A 20,501-nucleotide genomic window follows, 5' to 3' on the forward strand; every position below is an offset into this window, starting at 1 on the left:
TCAGCTGTGATTCTCTGGTCTCAGCTCTGAAGTCCAACCCCTCCCATCTGACAGAACTGGACCTGAGAGGAAACAAGATGCAGGATTATTAGAATAATTCTATGTTATGATCCAATAATCTTGTGAAAAGTATGAGAATGCTGTAAATGTCCATTGCCTCTGTTAAACCTTGTGAGTGTGAGAAAGGGACAAGTTGTTTTTAGTGAGAACTCAAAACACCATGAAAACTCTGCCTATTCTCACCCCTTTGCAGGAGGTTGTTTTCTGTTTTCTCTTCACTGCCTGTATGTAGAAATCAATGCGTCATGTTATTAGTCAGTCACTTGCTCAGACCTTATACTGCACATGTTGGCTCCTTGCTGCAAGTAAAACTTTATTTTGACTTGGAACTTTCACCTGCCTGGACCACAAGCGCTGTCAGTGTGACTGTGGAGGGAACCAGCGAACACAGAGTCGAAGTGTGTCAAGTGTATTCTCATATTCAGTCACCACATCATGAGCATAAACAGCCATAAGAATAATGACTAAATCCACTGATACAGAACCAACTAACGCTCTGTTCAGCAAACTGGAAAGATTGACATTTGAAGACCTGATCAATTTCAACATCCTTCAAATCATGTACCGAGTTAAAAATGACCAACTGACTAACAGCATCCAAAAGGTTTTCCAATCAAGGGAGAGTAAATTCTGTCTAAGAGGAACATACATGTTCAAAAAAACAGCTGTAAGAACAAACACTAAACTTCATTGTATCTCTACAAGGAGGGGTTCAGTCATGAAACAGCTGCAGTGAGAACATAAAAACATATCAAACAATAGGGACATTTAAAAAAAAAGATGATATAATTAATAATTATAATAATGTTAATGAGACTCATTAAAAACAATGTAATTGTGTATGGTGATTAATTATGAGAAAGTTTTATCATTGTAAATGGTCTGCACTTACATAGCGCTTTTCTACCTTTGCGGCACACAAAGCACTTTACTTTTTTCATTCACCCATTCATACAATGGCGACAGAGCAGCCATGCAAGGTGCTGCCTGCCATTGGGAGCAACTTCAGGTTCAGTGTCTTGCCCAAGGACACTTCGACTGTGGAGGGGCGGGGGATCGAACCGCCAACCTTGCGATTAGAGGACAACCCGCTCTACCACCTGAGCCACAGCCACCCTAATTGTGTGTTGTGTAATATGCTTCAATATTCTGATGAGACTCTATGAAAGTGTAAATATATTTAAGTTATTCTAAACATCGGGGTTTTGGTGTTTATAAGTGTTCGACTTCTTCCTAAACCCTTTTCGAACTTTGAATCTTTGATTTTGTGGATCAAATGTTGACTTTTCTTTAAATTTTTGATTTGAAATAAAGGAAAAACAACAACATGAAATACATTCCTGGTTTTCTGGCCTTTTGATTGAATTCACTTATTTAGAAAAAGGGAAATCAATAAGAGATTTAAGATCAAATTAGTGTGAAAATCACTTGCCTTCTCTTGTGACATCATAATTCCATTTGGAACCCATTGTGTTCCGCTGCATCGCATGTTTGAAAATACATGTTAAGCTAAATGAGTTCAGCTCCTGATGGTGGGAAGAAAAGTTTTCTTGCACATCTGGACTTTTTACCATATCTACACACTGACAGTGAAACCAGCAAACAGTCCACAACAGTTGGTGTGTGTGTTCAGTTTTATTGTGTTTTTTAAAACATATGTACAGTCGTCCTCAAATGTATTCAGATCTTTCCATTAAAGAAAAGGCAAAATTCACAATCGTCACTCAAATAACTAGAAACTGAAAAAAGTAATAATAAATTTTAAAAAACTGCTAAATTATAATTTCGTGAAATGAGACGTTGCTTTGAATTGTGGCTGAAAAGAATAAAAAAATTTAAAAAAATAAAAAAAAATGTCCCAGACAAATGAGAGCACTTTGCTGATGAGCCGTGGGCCAAAATCCAAACACCTGTCAACAGGTGCAGAAGTCTGATTGAGAGTTACAGAAAACACTTGATTGCAGTGATTGGCTCAAAGGGTTGTTCAACAAAACATTAGTTTGTGGGTCCCATCATGCTTGTTTGTTTGTCTTTTTGAAAAATATCTTTGTTGAACCACAGTTCAAAAGCAATGTCGTGATTTTCATTCATTAACTTTTTTATTTATTATTACTTTTGTCAATTTCAATTTATGTCAGTGACAGCTGTGTGTTCCCTACTTGTATATGACCCTGTCTTCTGCTTTCAGCGACATCTACAGTCCACTTTTTGCTCCTTATGGGCTTGAGGAGTAGCGAGGACACTGAAAGAAAAACTGACGCCATGGTGTAACGGGTGACACCACTAGGCGTCACTCTTGCCCCAGGGCATTAGCCCATAAAAGAGGAAGTTGGTAGTTTTGCCCGCGAAGTGCCAGTTTCCTGTGGGGTGGCCAGGACGTTTGCTGGGCCCTCTTGTGGATTTTGTGGATTGAGACCAATTCTGGGTCGGACGGTCTTGTGGAGAACTGTCAGTTGTGTGGTAGTGAATGACTGGGCGTGGGAGTACGACGCCAGTATTCACGTCTTACCGCTGCCTGCTGTCCTGATGTTTGTTTAGTTTCTAGTTTTGTTTTTGTTTGAGTTAGTCCACTCCACTAGTACATCTGATCTGTGCTTATGTGTTGGTAAACTTGTGCGAGCGGACTAACTCCCTTTTTCCTTTTTTTTGTTTTGTATGTTATTTTTATTGGGTCACTTCCTGACAGATCGTATATCGCCTGTCACTCCAACACATACCCAACCTGATCTTACTGGTTTCATTTGCGGTGTTTTGGCCTGCAGTGTATTTGCCGTGCCCTGATTTTGGGTTGAAGTGGATGTGTGCTTTATAAATCTGCGGGTTTGTCCTCCTTCTGCGGTGGTTTCAGCTATTTCGGGTTGGATTGTTGTTTTTGGAAGAACGAAGACGCGATAATGTAAATCGGGATACCCACCTCTGATTGTCAAAATAAATAATTGTTAAACTCTGACTTTGCTGAAGTTTCTTCTTAATCTAACCTGTAACAATGGGATGAGCTGCGAATCGTTCTGCAGCCAGAACAGATGGTGAAGTTCAACATTGACCAAAACTATTACAAAATGCTTTTACATGTAGCAAAATGCAGCTAATGTTGGTTTAATAAACAGTAATTTTGTTTTATGGTTGAGTACAACTTGTGTCACAATAATCTGATGTCATCTTATAACCAAACATCCACCACCAGAACAGAGATTAAAGTTTGATAAAGGTTTTTTTTTTCTCTTTAAAAGAAAAACAAAACTTCTGCAGCGTTGATCTCTTTCCCTTTTCTCATTCTATCAGTAGGAACACAACGTCCACAGTCAGGTGTATGGTACAATTTATTGGATTCATTTTTCATATCTCAAGATCATCTCAATAACACAATGTCACACCTCATATGTGGATGGAAATATCCCTCAGCTCCTCATCACATTATCATTTTATTCTCTATAACATTGTGTTGGATCCCAACAGCGTGCCATGCTGCATCACACACAGTTTTCAGTGACAGTTGTGAGACAGAATCCTCTCAATCGGTGCAAAGCTCAAGATTAATATTACGGACGCTCACTTTCAAACATGTGTGGTGATAATAAAGATTTATACAACACAGCAACTCTTGTCCAATACATCTCAACTACATACACACACTCATACACAAACTAAAAAACTAAAGAACAGTACTTTTCAGACCACCCTGTACAGCTGTATATAAATCCATCCTCTTCATTACTGGTCAGCAATAATGAGTCACTGTGATCTGAGCTGCGAGGATTTCCTCTGTGACCAGGTGCTTCTTTTGCAGCGAGTGGAGGAGTGTCTAATAATCCACCACTAGGGGGAGACCTAGTCTTTCCAAAGGACTCTCATGCCAGGTCTGGGTCTCCACTCAGCTCCAGCTTAGGTACAGAGGCGTGTGCCTGACAGCAATTAGAATTCAATTAAAGTAGTGTCTGTTGAGCTCTGGTGGAGGCATCTGAGCTTCACTCAAACTTGCGCAGGTGGTTGTAGAGGGACTGGACGTAGGTGAAGACACACATGGGGTCTGGTTTACGACCCATGATCATCATGTCGTCCACCTCGATCAGCCGGTCGCAGCCTGCCTTCACTCTGGAGGACAGAGAAAGACAAGTTAGAGCAGAGGGCATTATAGTGCAGGAGCATGGGTTGACTGCAACACAAACCAAACAGGATTCATCCACCCATCCATTATCTATTCACCGCTTAATCCTCACTAGGGTCACGGAGGGCTAGAATCTATCCCAGCTGACTTAGGGTCTATCATACTTAGAGACAGACAACCAAGCACACTTACATTCACACCGACAGACAATTTAGAATCACCAATTAACCTCAGCTGTTTTTGGACTGGGCTGCAAAGTTGCACTGTTGTTTTGCAGCAAGATGGTCGCCAGTTTGCATCCCAGTGGGGGCACCGGGCTCTTTCTGGGTGGAGTCTCCATGTTCTCTCCGTGCAGTGTAGGTTCTCTCCGGGTTCTCCGGCTTCCTCCCACAGTCCAAATACATGCTGAGGTTAATTGGTGATTCTAAATTGTCCGTAGGTGTGAATGTGAGTGTGCTTGGTTGTCTGTCTCTAAGTGTAGCCCTGTGATAGACTGGTTACCTGTCCAGGTGAACCTGCCTTCACCCTGAGTCAGCTGGGATAGACTCCAGCCCCCCATGACCCTAGTGAGGATTAAGCGGCGTATAGATAATGGATGGATGTTTTTGGACTGTGGGAGGAAGCAGGAGAACCCACGCTGCACAGGGAGAACATGCAAACTCCACGCAGAAAGATCCCAGGTGTTCTCAACGGGATGCGAACAGGCGACCTTCTTGCTGCGAGGCAGCAGTGCTAACCACTGAGCCACCTTGCAGCTCCAAACAGGATTCAGCAGTTTGAAAATGTTGGTTTTATTGCCCCTAAAATAGCATTTAGAAACAATGAAACAGTATGCATAGTTGAGATGGACTTAATTCACCAGCTGATCCATTTGAGGGAATTTGGTCTATTGCTTGGTCTCAAACATGCCCACGGTGATGTATTAAAACTGCTTGTAAACCTGTGAAGTGTTTCCATGCAGGCTGGAATCAGTTTGGTTTTCCTTTTCTTTCTTTTTGTTTTTTTCATTGCTGGTTGATTGTGATTATTTTTCTGTTGTCTGTCTAAATGACTGATTGTTTCAGATAAGACACAATGTGCAGAAACACAACTGCATCCTTCCAGTCAACAGTCAGCACAATATATCAGTGTAATTCTCATGAAAACACTGACTTTTGCCAAACATGTTTTGAGGTGACAGAGCAACGCGATGTATTTGATCAATCATATATATTCACTGTGCCATAAATCTCATATCTCTGAGCTCCTTCAGAGGTCAAAGCGGAAACTGCCACCGAAGACAGAGGATTGATTCTTTGCAAGTGAATTTTGTTTTTCAGTCAAAGCAGCTTAATTCTGCAGCACTCAGTGAATAAACTGTTATTAAATCAAGTGGTTTCTTTAAGCCCTGATGTACAGCATGTGTATGTACATGCTGTAGGCCTGCATCATGTCAGATCTATAGTATGCAGCCTGTTTGCACAGTGTGACAATAGGCTAGGCTCTATGAAATGATAGAGTCAGCCAAAAGGAATGCACACCTTTCATCAAATGTGAAACAGAAAAACTCATGGTGAAATAGGATAGGATAGGACGGAGTATAGCTATGTAAAATATGTGTATTCTGTTGTTTGGAGAGAGCTATAAAATAAACCACCAAAGAAAACACATTAAGAAACATGCAGCCACAATAAGGCAGAGACACGCATTGTTGATGCAGTTAAGGCCCATAAATCCTGTAAGTCCAGATCTGCAGAATTCACAAACCGCAACTGACTCCCAGCTAACGAATGTGTGTTTGTGTGTGCTCCATAATGAGAACAATAGGAGGTTAAAGTCATCGTTTGATATTTTAGGAAATGTACTTATTTGCTTTCTTGACAAGTGATGTTCAGAAAGACAGCACTGTGGTGTCGGTTTGTTAAACTGCAGCCAGTTAGTTTAGTGAAAGATGGGAAGCAGAGACACGAAATCCTCCTAAAGCCGACTACTTAACACCTTATTTCTTGCTTGTTTAAAGGTGCTTGTTATTTTATTGTGAGAAAGACTGCTGAGATTTAGCGAGTTAGTGGATTTCGATGGTTAGCATGTGTCAGATTTAACATCCCTCTCACTTCTACTGCCCCTTTTTTATTCTGTCTCCCCTCTAACTTCTGCTTCATGTGCACAAGGCTCACTTAAATAGTGCTGTGTGGCTCAGTCTGAGTCACTTTGTTTCCTATGAACAGAGCCATGGCTTGGTATGAACGTGCAATATTGTTTTAGTGCACACACAGAATGAACAACTGTTATTAGATGAGTAGATTAACTGAATTTGAAAAATAAAAAGGGTATAAGATTAATGCTGCAAAATTCACCTTTAGTCCACACAAACACACTGAGGTGTAAAACTGAAAGATTTGAGTTTTGTGTTGGAGGATTTCTTGGGCAGGGGTAATTATCACAAAGTCACTGCTCTGAGCGAGAAAAAAAAAGTCCCTCACAGTAAACACTGTCATTGTACTGATCAAGAAAGACAAAAAAAAACTAGCCTGCTTAAGAGGTGCTGGTAAGTGGTTTTTGTAACTATAGGACATGGCCTGGCTCGCTGTTTGTCACAGTTCTGTATTTGCTTAAATGGTCTCGGTTAAATCAAATCAAAAAATTGGACCACTGCATCCTCTTTAAATATTTTTCTTGTTTCTCTCACTCACTCTGCAGTTCCGAAGGCCAGCTCAAAGTTGTGTTTGCGGTTGGCGGGCGACAGAGCGTTATAGTCAAACTCTGTGGGGAAGAAGGAGTGGACCAGTGCGCAGAAAGCCATCCCGTCACTCCAGCTGGACGAGAAGTTCTGGATGTCGATGTTCTGCAGAGAAACAAGGGGAGAGAAGATAAAGATCTGGTGATGATGTGGCAAGTGTGTGTGAGAGTTACAGCACGGAGGAACGCAGTCAGAGCTGAAAGATTGAAGGACCTAAAAGATGACATGACTTGTAAAAGTGACTGGCAGCTTGTTGCAGCTTTACAAAGCCATCTCCCCATTCACTCTCTGTCCAGCCCATAATTATGATGGATAAAACAGCCCGTCCTCTCCTCTCCTGCTGTCAGACCGTTTCGTGCTTTTGAAATCATGTCATCTCGATGCTGCCCTTTATTAGTCTGGAGTTTGCCATGAATGAAATGCAACATGTCAAGTAATCGGATGAACATCTCTCCCTCTCTCTCGTCTGTGTGTCTGTGAGCGTTTTCTACAAGTTAATAAGAGTCTTGGCTTTGCCGTCCTTGCTTGACTCTAACTAAAGCCACATGGAGCAGCTGGCGCAGGCTGCTGCAAAGAAAAGGGTACCAGAGTGCAGCAATGTGTCGGTGTGCTCAGCCATGACCTGAACTACCTCAGTACTGCACCCTCGCCCCCTTCATAACACACTCATGCAATTATATACACTTATATTCACAAAAGCACTCACTTCCATGCACCTCTGTAGTTCAGAGGTAGATAATTAACACATTAGCGCTGCGCTGTGTGCCGACAGGTTAAAGCGAAATGAAACACTGTGAAGGTCTGAAAGTCATTACATCTATCTCTGACCTCATCTGTGTTTCAATTTCAGTCTTATGCTGGAGATTTACTCATTTTCTACAATTTGCTAACTCTGACATCCTTATTGTAATAATAAATAATGTGAGGAAGAGCAGCAGTAGCAGCAAAAAGGTTGAGACAAAGCAAAGAATAGTTCAACAGTTTGTTAGGATTAGACAAGAAGACCAGTAGTATCGCTGTAATCTGCTCAGTAAACATGGAAACGTGTTTATCAAACTCAATCTCCCTCCCAACCCATCATATGCTGCTACGAGGACCTCTTGGCGTCACATTCAAACTAACTTTACTGTCATTGTTCAACGTGAAGGGTGATCTAAGTGACCTATAGAAATCCATAAATGTCATAAATAGACACGATAAGTCTATAGCTGCATCATTCTGAGAGCAAATCATTGCATTTCTCCAAAGGTTAAACTGATGTGGCATCTGCCTTCTCTCAGAAAGAAATCTTATCAGCGCATACAAAACAAACTACTTCACCCTTTTCTTCTTCTCTCTGTTGTATGATTATTTTTCTACATTATTCCTGCTCCAGCTCTGCGCCCTTGTCGATAAATGAGCTTAGAGCTGCACACAGCACAGGATTATCATCTGCTGATTAACTTACTATTAAAATGGACTTGCAAAGATCAGCTGACTTTCAATAATCCTTCATCTTCTCATCCTTAAACCTCTGGCTTGCTTATTTTTAACAAAGTGACATTATTTTTCTGTGATATTTCTGTTGACAGCTTGAATAGACATCTTAAGCTGTTTGACACGGTGCGTTCATGTGCTGTTAAAAGGTTCTGTTATCTGAGACTGAAAGGTTAAGAAACAGCACTGCACTCATGAGCGACGTTGCCAGAAAGTCAAACCCAAAAGTCTAACAGCTGGAAAACATCATGAAAAGGATAATGTGAATTTATTAGCTTCTTGCATTAACATGCCAGCTGCAGCAGTGCTTCCAACTTTAAAGCTCGGCTTCAAACTTCCAATCAGGACATGAACACGCTGTCAGTTTTCCACTACGTTACTGTGCAACAGTAATGTGACTTGGACAAAAATATAACCAGACCCACTGGATTATCTATCTGGAGCAAATATCTGCCAGTTCATTTCCATGCTATAATGAAATTAACTGATGTCAGTGACTGTCTGGAAGGCAGGAAAACACATTCACAAAGGCAATCGACTAGGATCTGTTCTGAAAAATGATGGTCCGTAGAATCTGTAGTCAGTGGACTAAAACAGGATCAGAGGTTGTGAGGAACCCAACAGTTCCAGTAATAAATGGGCCACATGTTATAAAATATGGCTCGAAATAGATTTATAATGCTCTACACCCATAAAACATCGGTAATACGGTGTAGTAAATGACAATATAACACTGTCAGACTAGAAGTGTGTTGGTCAGGTGGTGACCGGTGTTGTACCTGGTAGCCTATGGTCTTGGAGCGACACCACTCGAGAAGGATCTGTTTGATGCTGCTGGCGCTGGACACCCCAAAACTCTGAGACCGCTTCAGCTTTGGTTTAGAGTCCACTGGTTTAGGGCGACTGTGCAGAGGACATAAGACAGAGAACATAAATCATCAATGCACTGTTGTTCCCATATGACCCAGCTACAGTATTGCACTGCACTGACCTGTTACTGGCTTCAGAGTCCAGCTTTTCAAAGATGGATCGACGAGCCTGAGCGCCGATGTTACGAGGCAGAGTCTGCGATCTCACCAGCTCCCGCCTCCTCTCTCCGATCTGCCCGAAGGACCTGTCACTGCTAACATCACCGTCTCTACAGGGTGGCAGCACACAAGAGTCAGACAAAGCAAAACTTATTTTATCCGTCCTGAAGGTGTGTTCTTCCCCATCCACTTACCTGTCATGCTGTGGCAGCCCTGAATAGGTCACAGACTTAGCGGGAGCTGAATTTGTCTTCTCTGCAAAACAGACACAGTACATTGAGTGAAAATCACATCTGGGATGTTGTCTTTTTTTAAAAAAAATATACTGAGTGAATGAAGTGCTCACCCTGAAGACATGGAGATCCCAGAGCTCTGATGGGTGTAGGAGTCCATGTCTTCACAGAAGGCACTGACAGACAGAAAATCAAAAGGAATATGAGTTGGGAGGTTTTCCAAAACCAGATATGAATTATTCTACATTAACGATTCAAAGGGGAAAAAACACATAGCATGAATTGACTTGATGATCAGACTGTCAGACACCTGGCTGAATTAGAGACTCCTCCGCTGATTGGGGCTGGGTGATGCTTGCAGCCGATTGGTCGGTAGGTGAGGCCTCTAGGATTGAAGAGGACATAGAACCAACAGGACTGCTGGGAAAGACGGGAGAACCTTTGATTTCTGCTGTCTTGGTTGTAGCAGTGATGGGAAGGTGAGGCATCCGCATGGCGACTGGTGCTGTGTGCTCGTGTGGGAAGTCGCTGGGTGGAGAGATCTTTCCATGTACCAACACCGAATGCTCTGGTTGGACAGAAAGATTTAAAACTATGATGATGATGAAATGTCTTATGGTGCACCAATCAACAGTTTTAAATAAACACAACATAAAATTAATCTGGAGTTTTCTTCAGCTCTACAGGAAGTTTTACCGTTTTTAAGCTTATTATTTAGATTTTTTGCTACTGAACTCCGATGAATCACAGTACAATACCTGCTCAGCACCAAACATTATTAATGACAAGCTGCTGAACATAGGAGACTATTACCTTGGTGTAGTAGAACGAGCTAGATTCAGTATTTTCCTCTGGAGTTGGTTGAGAGCAAAACAGAGCTAAAAGAAAGCAACTACTGGACTTAAACCTGTCACACTGTCAGAAACACGACTCCAAATAAAGGCTAATGTTGCTCCAAAATTGTGAATGGGCTGCTGTTTGGTAACACATTTACCATTTGATCTTTACAGTGTAAGGCGCTAATATGTCAATGTTGTGTTTACAGCTTCTCCTGCTGCCCCCCAGCGGCCAAACATCAAAGAATACAGCTTTCATGAATAATTCTTATATTCCCCTTTAATGTGGCTATAATGAGTTTATGTTAACTTTCTCCATTCTACACTTTAAAACAAGTAACACAAGTACAGCATACAAACTTTACAGTGTATATTAAGACAATTCAACTTCCTGCATGTTGGAGCAGCCACTTGCTTCCCCTGGAAGAACTTGGTAACTTTCATGCTGGCAGACCTTTTTCTACAATATGAACGTAGCAGCAGCTGATATTCTCCTATTTTGTCTTTGAACTCCTAAACACTGAGTCCCACATTTCTCATTTTGCAGTTCAATTGCTTCTTTTTGCAAGAACCTCCCTGCCTTGAAAAACATCTTGTAAAATCTCCAACTTTAGTCTGTGATGCAGGATAGGCTTTCTAAAAACAATCTGTAGTCTCCAAACCTAGCCTAAACTGACATTAACTGTGATTGGGGTTGACGAAGCCACAAATACCATCAGCGACTGTTTTCTCAGGCTGAGCTGTACCAACCATGACAAGTAACATACGCTTAATGTGTTTTTATGCCTCCTGTGAATGAAGGCTGAAACCACTCTGTGCATATAGACAGTAAATGTGGGGACACCTTGCAGTTGTGTGATTACCTGGTGCAGCAGTGTGTCCGTTCTCCTGTCCAGCATGTGTCGGGGCTGGGTCCACTTCTATTGGCTCCTCTCGCTCAATGCTCTGAAACACACATAGAGTCACAGTTAACGACACACAAACAGCCTTCGTTGCCGTAAATGAAGTCATATTTGACTTTTACTGGTGACCAGTTGTTGTGGCTGTTTTTCCACCACAGCACAGAGCTGGAACATAAGCAGCAATCTGGTGAATGAATCATTTGTGTGTCATATTGATTGTAAGTTATTATTGCCTACTGGATCATTTTGTTCCACAGAGAGTTAAATGTGTACTTGTCACCCCTTTAATCTTGTCTGAGTTTTGCATCAAGCTGTTCATGTTGTGTTTGGATCGCCGACAAAGAGTGGGGCATCGCGTTCCTCTGCTTTGAACAATAAAATAAATCCAGATGCTCATTGAGTCATTGTTGGAGCCTTTCACTCTTCAGAATCCAGCATTTTTTTGACGTAACTTCACACAAAACTAAATAAACCAACAAATTGGCATGGCACAACTCAGTGCACTTCAAAGTCAGAGCTCGGTAAAACCTTGTAGGTGTTAGAGGCACCGGGTTGGTCTGTTCTGTGTATCTGCCTCCCCTTCCAGTGATAAGACCTGCAAAGTCTTTGTTTTAAATCAGGCACCGCTGTCACTGACACGTTCAGAGACGGGAGTCCTGCCAAAGTCCATCCGGTTCTCACTGCTAATGTGATTGAGATCAAGTTTTAATGTCAAACATCATCAGTATCCAGAGTTCATACTTCTGCGTGACCCTGCCTTTTTCCTGCCCCCGTGATCAGCTGAGACCTGCAGCAGAGCCTGTCTTTCCTCCCCGCAAACACAATCAGCCACATGGGACAGCTAATCACCATCCTGAGGAGATACTTCTATCTCAGACTCTTGATGCATGGTGCTGCTGACCCACATAGGTTGTGGGTCAAGCTGTCACTTTCCATGTGGCCCTGTCAGAAAGATAAACAGAGCTTAGCGTGATGATAGTCAGCCTCTCTGGCAGAGAACAACACTACTCAGGTCAATAGTGCAGCGCTGATAGCTGTGCACGTTTTCTCAAGGTCAGGATCAAACAACATGTCACATCACATCTTTGTTGGTCTTGTCAAACATTTTTCAGCGTAACAGACCCAGAAACAGGCTTTCCACGGACGTAATGCACCCTCAGGCAGCCATGTTGGAGATCCTCAGCTCTTTAACAGCAAATAACAAATGAACAGCTGGTTGTGTTTCGACTTGGCTGCAACAGCGGAATCAAATAGACAGGGCTGATTTCTGCGCTGCGTTTGACCAAGAACGTTATTTCACCACTGATGCATCAGTGCTGTGTTTAGATAACGTCAGCGTGATTGGAAGCAGAGCTGCAGAATCTGGTCAGAAACCACTAAATGAACAGATAAAGGATGAGCAACGCTGAGTCTATCACCAGCATTTAAATTAAAAAAAAAAACAGAAAGGCAGACAAAGTAGTAATTTGAGATGTCTATTCAGAGCAAATGCATTAGCTACAAACTTTTAATGGCTGTTCAGTCCTTAATATGTGAGCACTATGTTCACTGGCTGCTAGCACCACAGTCACTATAAAGAACCAGCATGAATACATCACATCTGGCCTCCAGCCTCAGTTCCTCTGGCTTCTCAGTGGAGTCGCTCCATCAGCATTTATTTCTCCATCTTTCTAAGAAATAATAAGCACGTTCCTTGGATTAAGTATCCACATTAAGTTAAACAGCGCTGTCTTTGTACGCACAGAAAAACACCCCCATATATAAATATATAGCTCTCTAGCTGTTATCTCTGCTGTCTGAAAACATCTACAGTGTCGAGTCCTCTGTCTGTTTGTGTAGACATGTCTGAGCTGGTACAACAACTCAACTCCTCCATGGACTCATGTCTTCTGCCAGGCTGTGACATTTAGCCTGCAAAAATCTAGCAGTTATGGAAAATGTTCATTAAAGGCCACAATAAAGAAAGACTTTAGATTGCTGTTCAAAAAATCTATGAAGTGAACTACATGACAAACAATTAGTAAGACTTTTTGGCTAGAATTTTGGCTTGCAATTACCTCAAGTATGTTCAATAGCTAGCCTCTAGTTTGCTGATTAGTTCTAAGCAGGTAGAGTAGAATGAATGTATCAGAGCTTCTTCATCTAAAATATTTACCTGTTGCAACTAGTATCACTGCTATAAGAGCAGTTAGACTGAGCTGAAGTGTTAAACCAACACAAAAAGAGGTCAAAATGCACCGTAAAGCTCAGGGGAATTCAGGGTCACTAGGTTTTGTCATGACAAGCTACAACTTTCACTTCAACAGTCATTTGATTCACTGTTAGTTCAAAAATATTTACTGGAGCAGCTTTAAAAAAAAATACATCATTTCACTAAATTGCAGGAAAAAAAACGTGTTACCAAGATGCTACGAGCATGAGCCAATACAGTGGAGGTCAATCCAATTTTCTTTGCAGTGCTCACAGAATTAAACAAAAAAATATTCAAACACTGCAGCACAACTTTCCAGAAACAATGCCTTGTGGTTACTCATCTGGATAATGAGTTTGCATGTGAGCCCCACAAACAAAACCTCATTAACGCTTCAGGAATTGAAACACAACCCCAAGTCTCTTGAAAGACATAAAATCAAAACCAGCACCATATCACCTCTGCACACACACACACACACACACATGTGCACATACATACACATTACGCGGTTCTTGCTGTGAGATAGCACGCTGTGCTCACTTGAGAAAATGGCTGGGAGTGTGTGCATGTGTGTGTGTGTGTGTGTGTGTGTGTTTGGGTGAGCTCGCCATATAGGAATGCTGGTAGGTCATGTGTGTTAAAACAAGGCAAGAAGAAAGACGTGTGTGTGTGTGTGTGTGTAGGTGTGTGTGTGTGTGTGTGTGTGTGTGTGTGTGGGAGGTTGTCATTTCATTAAGCAGTGGTGACACACTTAATAAGGGAAAATCCGAGGACTTTTGTAGAAAATATCATTATGTATGATAAGGTAAGGGAGGCAGAGGAGTGTCGTTTTTCATTGCATGGAGGGAAAGGTACAGAGGGATAGTGAGTAAGGGTAGTGAGGTGGAAACAGCTGGCTATCCCGCAGGAGGAGGGAGACAAATTGCAGAATGTCTGGCTTTGGGGAGGGGAGCTTCCCTGGCTTAAGTACTCAGATCATCAGACATCCACTTTGGGTCAGAGGGGGAAACATGATCGCAGAGCTGCTGAGGTTCCTGTAAACTCTCTGGTATCTCGAGGTCTTATTTGCTGGCAGAACACACTGCTGATGGCCGTGTTCTCCACACTCCACACCAGAGACCTCAGGACATGCTGCTCCAACCGCATTTGTACACGCATCTGATAAAACACGCATGCATACAAGCACGGAGCAGATCTGGTGTCTGTTGGATGACTCTGCACTTGATGCGCTGATGCACTGTTTTGAAAAAACAGCTTGTGTTAAAAGCAAAACATTGCATCCAACCTCGTGGAAGCAGCCCTGCACTGAAATCTGTTCAACCTTTCTTTAGCATGATGTAGCCTCCTGTTCATGTACTAAGTTCAAATATTGCATTTCTTCATATATGCCTTATCTACTGCCTTTCTTTTATGTGACAAATGTTTAGAATATTTCACCATAAGAGTAAATAGAGATTTTTTAAAAGAAGTTATTTCATTCAGTGTGCATTCGATAAAGAGCTTCACTAGTGTTTGGGGTTATATTGTGGCCAGGAAGCTATGACAAAACATGTTCTGCTAAAGGTCAACACTGAGGTTAGCAGCTGCTACACAGCTAATATTTATACACTGAGGAGTGGATACATAACTCTGCACCAGCTCTAATAACCTGTGGATACAGACAGCTGCTCCAAACTGGAAAATATTCTTTAGGTTGAGCTTAAACGAAGTCACAAGTTTTCCAAATCACACAAAGTCAGATTTTATGTCCAGCAATGGTAGTGACAAGGGAACCTTAAGATGCTCAAAGAAACATTAACATCCCTACGATATCATCTTGTCCCTTTTCATTTCATTTGTAGCAGTGCTAGCTGCTGTAGGCATTGCAGTGTGGGTTGATCCACAGCTTTGTTCCACAGAAAATTGTCCTAAAACTGTTTGGATGGATTATCATAACATTTTGTGCAGATGCTCATGTTCCCGTCAGGATGAGCTGTAACAACACTGGTGAATGATGACCTACAGAACTGATGGCATTCCCATCAGCTTCAGCTGCAGTTTGTGTTAAAGCTAATCAAACTGTAAAGAAAAGATGGACGTAGCCTCCAGGTCTGAAAAGTGAAGCCGTTGGAGAGCCTTGAATCCACATTCTTTGTCTAGTTTTCAACAGACGGCACGTCCTCTGATTGCAAAAATGTTCCACAGAATTGTAAAGCAATTTGAAACAAACTTTTGTAATGTCCAAAAAAAAGTGAATTAGGGTTGTTCCCATTAACTGCTTTGGTGTGAATGAACTAAAGCACGCAGCTGACAGAAAGTGACGGTACAGACTATGTTAATCCTGGCAAGTAGAAACAAACAAAACTTTGTCCATCTAGAAAAAATTGAGCAAAGACACTGACAGAAATGGAAGCAGCTGTTTAGTCATGTGAGTTAAATGGTTTTGTGTCAGAACTTAATTGGAAAATGCGTTTCCATCTCCCATGAGGCACATTACTTCTTCTTCAAAAAAAGTCAAAAACTACCTCAAGTGAGCATAAAAGTTCTTGTGAAATTACAGTTTTTTAGAGTTTTGCTATTTACACTAACTTTTGCTAATGTAACATTTTTAAAATAAAGTAAGAAAACATACGTATATAAACACAAAATCCCTAAAATAAAGAGGACCGACTTGAGCATTCATCAATAAACCAATGGGTGAAGTCGTGGTGGTTCTGTCCATCTTTTATATACAGTCTAGGCTACTAATTAGCAAACACCAGCATGCTGACACAGGGATAAAGAACACTTTACTTTCTCAAAATAAGCATACTAATGGTTAATAATGAACTTTTGACACCAGCACACTTTATTGTTTACTCTTTGAGCAGTAAATAAAGATTTTAGATGCTCTCTATCCATCATCATCATTCTGTTCATCACTAAGAGAATATGTCAGTTCTGCATCTACATAATATTGGGCATTGCATTGTGGGAGAAAATATTGCAGAAAGTAGTGTGAATACTTCAGACATGACTTTTTTCATTTCCTTGAGGAAGTGAACAGAATTCAGATGTAATGTTATATCCATGTTTCACCTCATAATGTTGCTATTGGACTAAGTTTGTATTTCAAACTGCACTTGTTAGGACTGATCAGGGACTTTTCCTCTCCCACCCAATTAAATGCTTGCTAGAGAGGCCACCTAAAAATGTACCAAGTTATATTTTAGTTCCATTACAGACCCAATAAATACAAGTGTGCCAAGAATCAGCATCTGGCTGAAACCCTGTACCCTTGTAAATTAGGAATCAAATTTAAAGATATCATCACCTCAACTCTGCAAGTCACGTTTCGCTTTATTGGCAGACACGTGTTTGCTCCTGTTTGATAAGTGGCTATAAGGAGGACGCTTCATGTCTAGATGGTCCTGAAATAGAGCGAGCTGAGCTGTGTAAGGAACCATGTCTATACATACAGGAGGTATTAGGCTTCATCCTAATTAAATTTTGTTGTCTATGAAGTAAATCAGACTGTAAGCTAACAACTGACCAGCTGCTTAGTCTGCTCTGCTATTAGTAGCTGTGTTCCCGTACGGACGACCCATAAAAGTGCAGATGCATGAACACACATACAGCTCATGCAAAGTTCTTTTTTTCCACAACAGTCTAATAACTGTGTGACAGAAGTGTAAGCAGACAAAAGCTCCCTTTTCTTCCTTCGAGGAAAAACAAATCCCCCATACCCTGAGAGTGCGTCACTGACCCGAGAGCGGGGAACTATAAAATATTTGGACAAAATTAGTAAAACAGAGCAGAAAATGTGGAAAAGCCCTCCGTATGAGAGCAGAGCGAGAGGAGAATGGATGTAAAATAAACTGTCTGAACACACTAGATTTCACCATCCACACCGGCGGTGGTAACAGTGGTCAAATCTCACAAAGGACTTCCCCACCAGGAAAAGATCAATCACAGCGTAATCTAAAGAGTTTCGCGCTAACTTTTTTTTTAAGTAAACGGGACGAGACAATAGCAGGACCTCAGCATTGTCCCACAAATTACCTTTATCCCCAAGGGGCGTTGGTGGATAAATGCCCAGTGGACCTTGGACCATCATAGCAGGATGAAATTAAACTCAAGTAAACTGTGCTGCAACAACACAAATGATGACTTCTATGTTCATTTTTAAAACTGTATAGAAGTTCATGTTAGCCTAAATCCTTCCTCAGTCCATAGCGAAACTTAACACAATTACCATTCGTCATCTAGTGCAAATGCCACAATATTGGCAATACGGTTCCCTGCATGGAGATCCGTCTGTTCAAACAGGAGGAGGTATGAGGGTGCTGGGTGAGCGCCGTATCCTGTGTTTAGTCAGAAGACATTGTTTAGCTGTCAGAGGCGTCTTCATCACTGACACTTTAATAAAGACTTTGTGGGGGTGAGGTGTGGATGGGACGAGCCGGCTGCTGGACCAGAGTATTTGATGAGGGGAGGCGGTGGGCTGCTGAGTGAAAGAGTATCCGTCCATGTGCTCCAGTAGGTTGTATTTGAAACGGAACAATCGCTTTGGGCTTAAAGTACCAACTCTGTGCTGCTTATCAATATTTTGACCTTTACAGCCAGGGTAGTCTTTCCTCCAGTCTTTATCTTACGCTCATGACCTGCTGGCTCGAGCTTAACATTTAGCTAGCTCTGTCACGTGTAAACAAACAAACAAAATAAAAACATATGCATACCCACAGTTTTAAATTTTACAAGAATATCATACTTTGATTTATCTAATTAAAAACACAAACGTGAAAACAAGAACTTCTTGTTTTACATGAATTTACAAAGGTACCTTGTGCTTGCTAACGTTAGCTGTTCTGCCTGTTTTGCCTTTATTTTAACTAATAGCCTACTGATGCTAGGCTAATATTTAGCTAGCCTATCTCCATCAAAGCTCAAAAACAATACATTCATTCATATTGATTAGTTTCATCCCTATGCAAACACAAATGTTAAAATAAGATGCTGTGCTTTTATACGGTGTCACTGTTTTAGCTAGCGTTAGCTGTTAGCCCTGTTTCTAGTCGGTATCATAAACTCTACTGGTTCTAGCCTACTGCTGTCAAAGGTAAAATATAATCTGAAAAATTTAATAATTTTGCAAATAGTGTGTCATAAATTGTTTGTTTTATTCTTATGTAAGTACAGAAGTAAGAACAAGTTGCGGATTTGTTGCTGTAACGTACTCGTCTTAGTGCCACTCAGCAGCCATCTTGGCAGCGCCCCTCTGAAAAGACCAGACTCCTCTGTAAATGCTGTTATGAAGCAGATAATTGTTTTTTTGGGGACTGGCTGGACACGTGTCATAAGCTACCATCTTTGACGTTACAGAATTCTCCACCAGATTCGTATTCAGGGTTCTTTGAGTGGGGAGTCTCTACCTTCTAACATCTCTGGTGTTAACTAACTTCTCTTCTAACTTGCACATTATGTCCCAAAATGTCAAACTGTTCCTTTAATGTTAAAGTCATAACCTATATATCTGGTTTTATATCTCTATAATGTTTTACTAACTCTGTACTGCATCCATCTTTCCTTTTTACTTGTTTAAAGAAGCTTGTCATCTGCAGCTAGTATGGATGTGAACATTTACCCTTATAGCGGATTTGTGCACTAGTTTTTATTTCCCTCTTTTTTCTTTAACTAGTGTAACTTGACATTAGGTAAACAAAGGTTACTTGTACTTAAACCTGTGTTTTTCTTTCATCCCTCCACCTCGTAAACTGTCCTCTGTCCTTCAGCTTTACTCTCTCAGGATGACATTTGAGCTTCGTAGGACCTTGGAGAGGTGGAGGACTGGAACACGAGAACAATGGAGGCAAGCTGGCGGCCTTCCAGTGAGTGTCAGTGTGTTCGAAAGAGAGACAGTGTGTACGTACGTGTTGCACACTGCCGTCTTATTTGCAAAACAAATGCACTGACACAAAGATTTCCATGAAGACACACATGGCTGCACAGTGAAGTCTTTCAGCAGCATCTTACATGTTATAAATTATTACAAAGCCTATAAGTCGCAAAACCTCACTGCGCCTCCAACTTTGCATTTTACGATGGCACAGTTAAAAAAAAAAAAAAAAGCACAGTACATCCAGCAGTATACTGTAGTGCAACATATGAGGCAAGAAGCATGTCATCATGTATAACAGCTACTGTAAAGCTATCAGAGGAAACAGTTAGTGACAGGGGAGTCCTGCTCTGTAATTTCCTCCCTGGGGGCTATAGAGGAATCCTCTCTGAGGAAGAAAGACACACTCAGACCACCTGTTCTTTAAATACATTCACACAGCCTGCAATTTCTCTGCAAGAAAAATCTCAGGGAATACCACTTTGGGTTAAGGATGGAAAATATGCTATCGCCTTTGAACTACAAAGATATAAAACCTAAATTGCAGGTGAGAGTCACTGTACAGGGAGAAGTTTACTACATAAACACAACAGAACTCAACACAAGCTACATGATTTTACATGAGCTTTTCTGCAAACTGCATTTAAAAGCAAGAGTTAGTTTCTGCTTTTTGTGTTCTTCTGAGGTCTGTCAGTTGATCTCTTTTGGTTTACAGCGAAAACAATTACGAAACTAAGACTTTCTGTTTTGGATTCCAAAATATCAGTTTAGCAAACCCTAATGTTCTGTTTGGGGTTCTGGATGCAACTTACTTTCTGATTTTGATCCTTCATGGTTTTTCCTAATTTTATGGGTAAAGCTGGTAAACAACATTGTCTCTCAGACAGTCGTGCTGTAAAACCTGGTTAAACACAATGGATTTTTCATCTGCTGTGTGATCGGTGCAGACAGTATATTTTATGCAGCACGACCTTCCCAGATGTCAAATAAATGTATCAGATGTATGTGTATTGGAGTTCGGCCTCTCTAAGGTCTAAATGAGCCAGATAGAAGTACCATCACGATGTAGGATAACAAACTGTGTATTTATATTC

General features: G+C 41.2%; 1 protein-coding gene across 2 annotated transcripts in view; it reads right to left on the reverse strand.

Moving 5' to 3' along the window:
- Positions 1 to 3,362: 3,362 nt before the first annotated feature.
- smtnl (smoothelin, like) overlaps positions 3,363 to 20,501 on the reverse strand; it is a 29,861-nt gene continuing 12,722 nt past the window's right edge. For both annotated transcript variants that reach the window (XM_008305063.1, XM_008305062.1), the window contains exons 3-10: positions 11,321 to 11,402; positions 9,932 to 10,189; positions 9,735 to 9,797; positions 9,583 to 9,643; positions 9,352 to 9,498; positions 9,140 to 9,263; positions 6,838 to 6,989; positions 3,363 to 4,152 (exon numbers count right to left, since the gene is read on the reverse strand). In XM_008305063.1, coding sequence (XP_008303285.1) covers positions 4,026 to 4,152; positions 6,838 to 6,989; positions 9,140 to 9,263; positions 9,352 to 9,498; positions 9,583 to 9,643; positions 9,735 to 9,797; positions 9,932 to 10,189; positions 11,321 to 11,402 — 1,014 coding nt within the window. In that variant the 3' untranslated portion in view covers positions 3,363 to 4,025. The remainder of the gene's footprint in view (positions 4,153 to 6,837; positions 6,990 to 9,139; positions 9,264 to 9,351; positions 9,499 to 9,582; positions 9,644 to 9,734; positions 9,798 to 9,931; positions 10,190 to 11,320; positions 11,403 to 20,501) is intronic.

Source organism: Stegastes partitus, unplaced genomic scaffold (assembly GCF_000690725.1).
Source record: "Stegastes partitus isolate 25-593 unplaced genomic scaffold, Stegastes_partitus-1.0.2 Scaffold2397, whole genome shotgun sequence".
Lineage (NCBI taxonomy): Eukaryota > Metazoa > Chordata > Actinopteri > Pomacentridae > Stegastes > Stegastes partitus.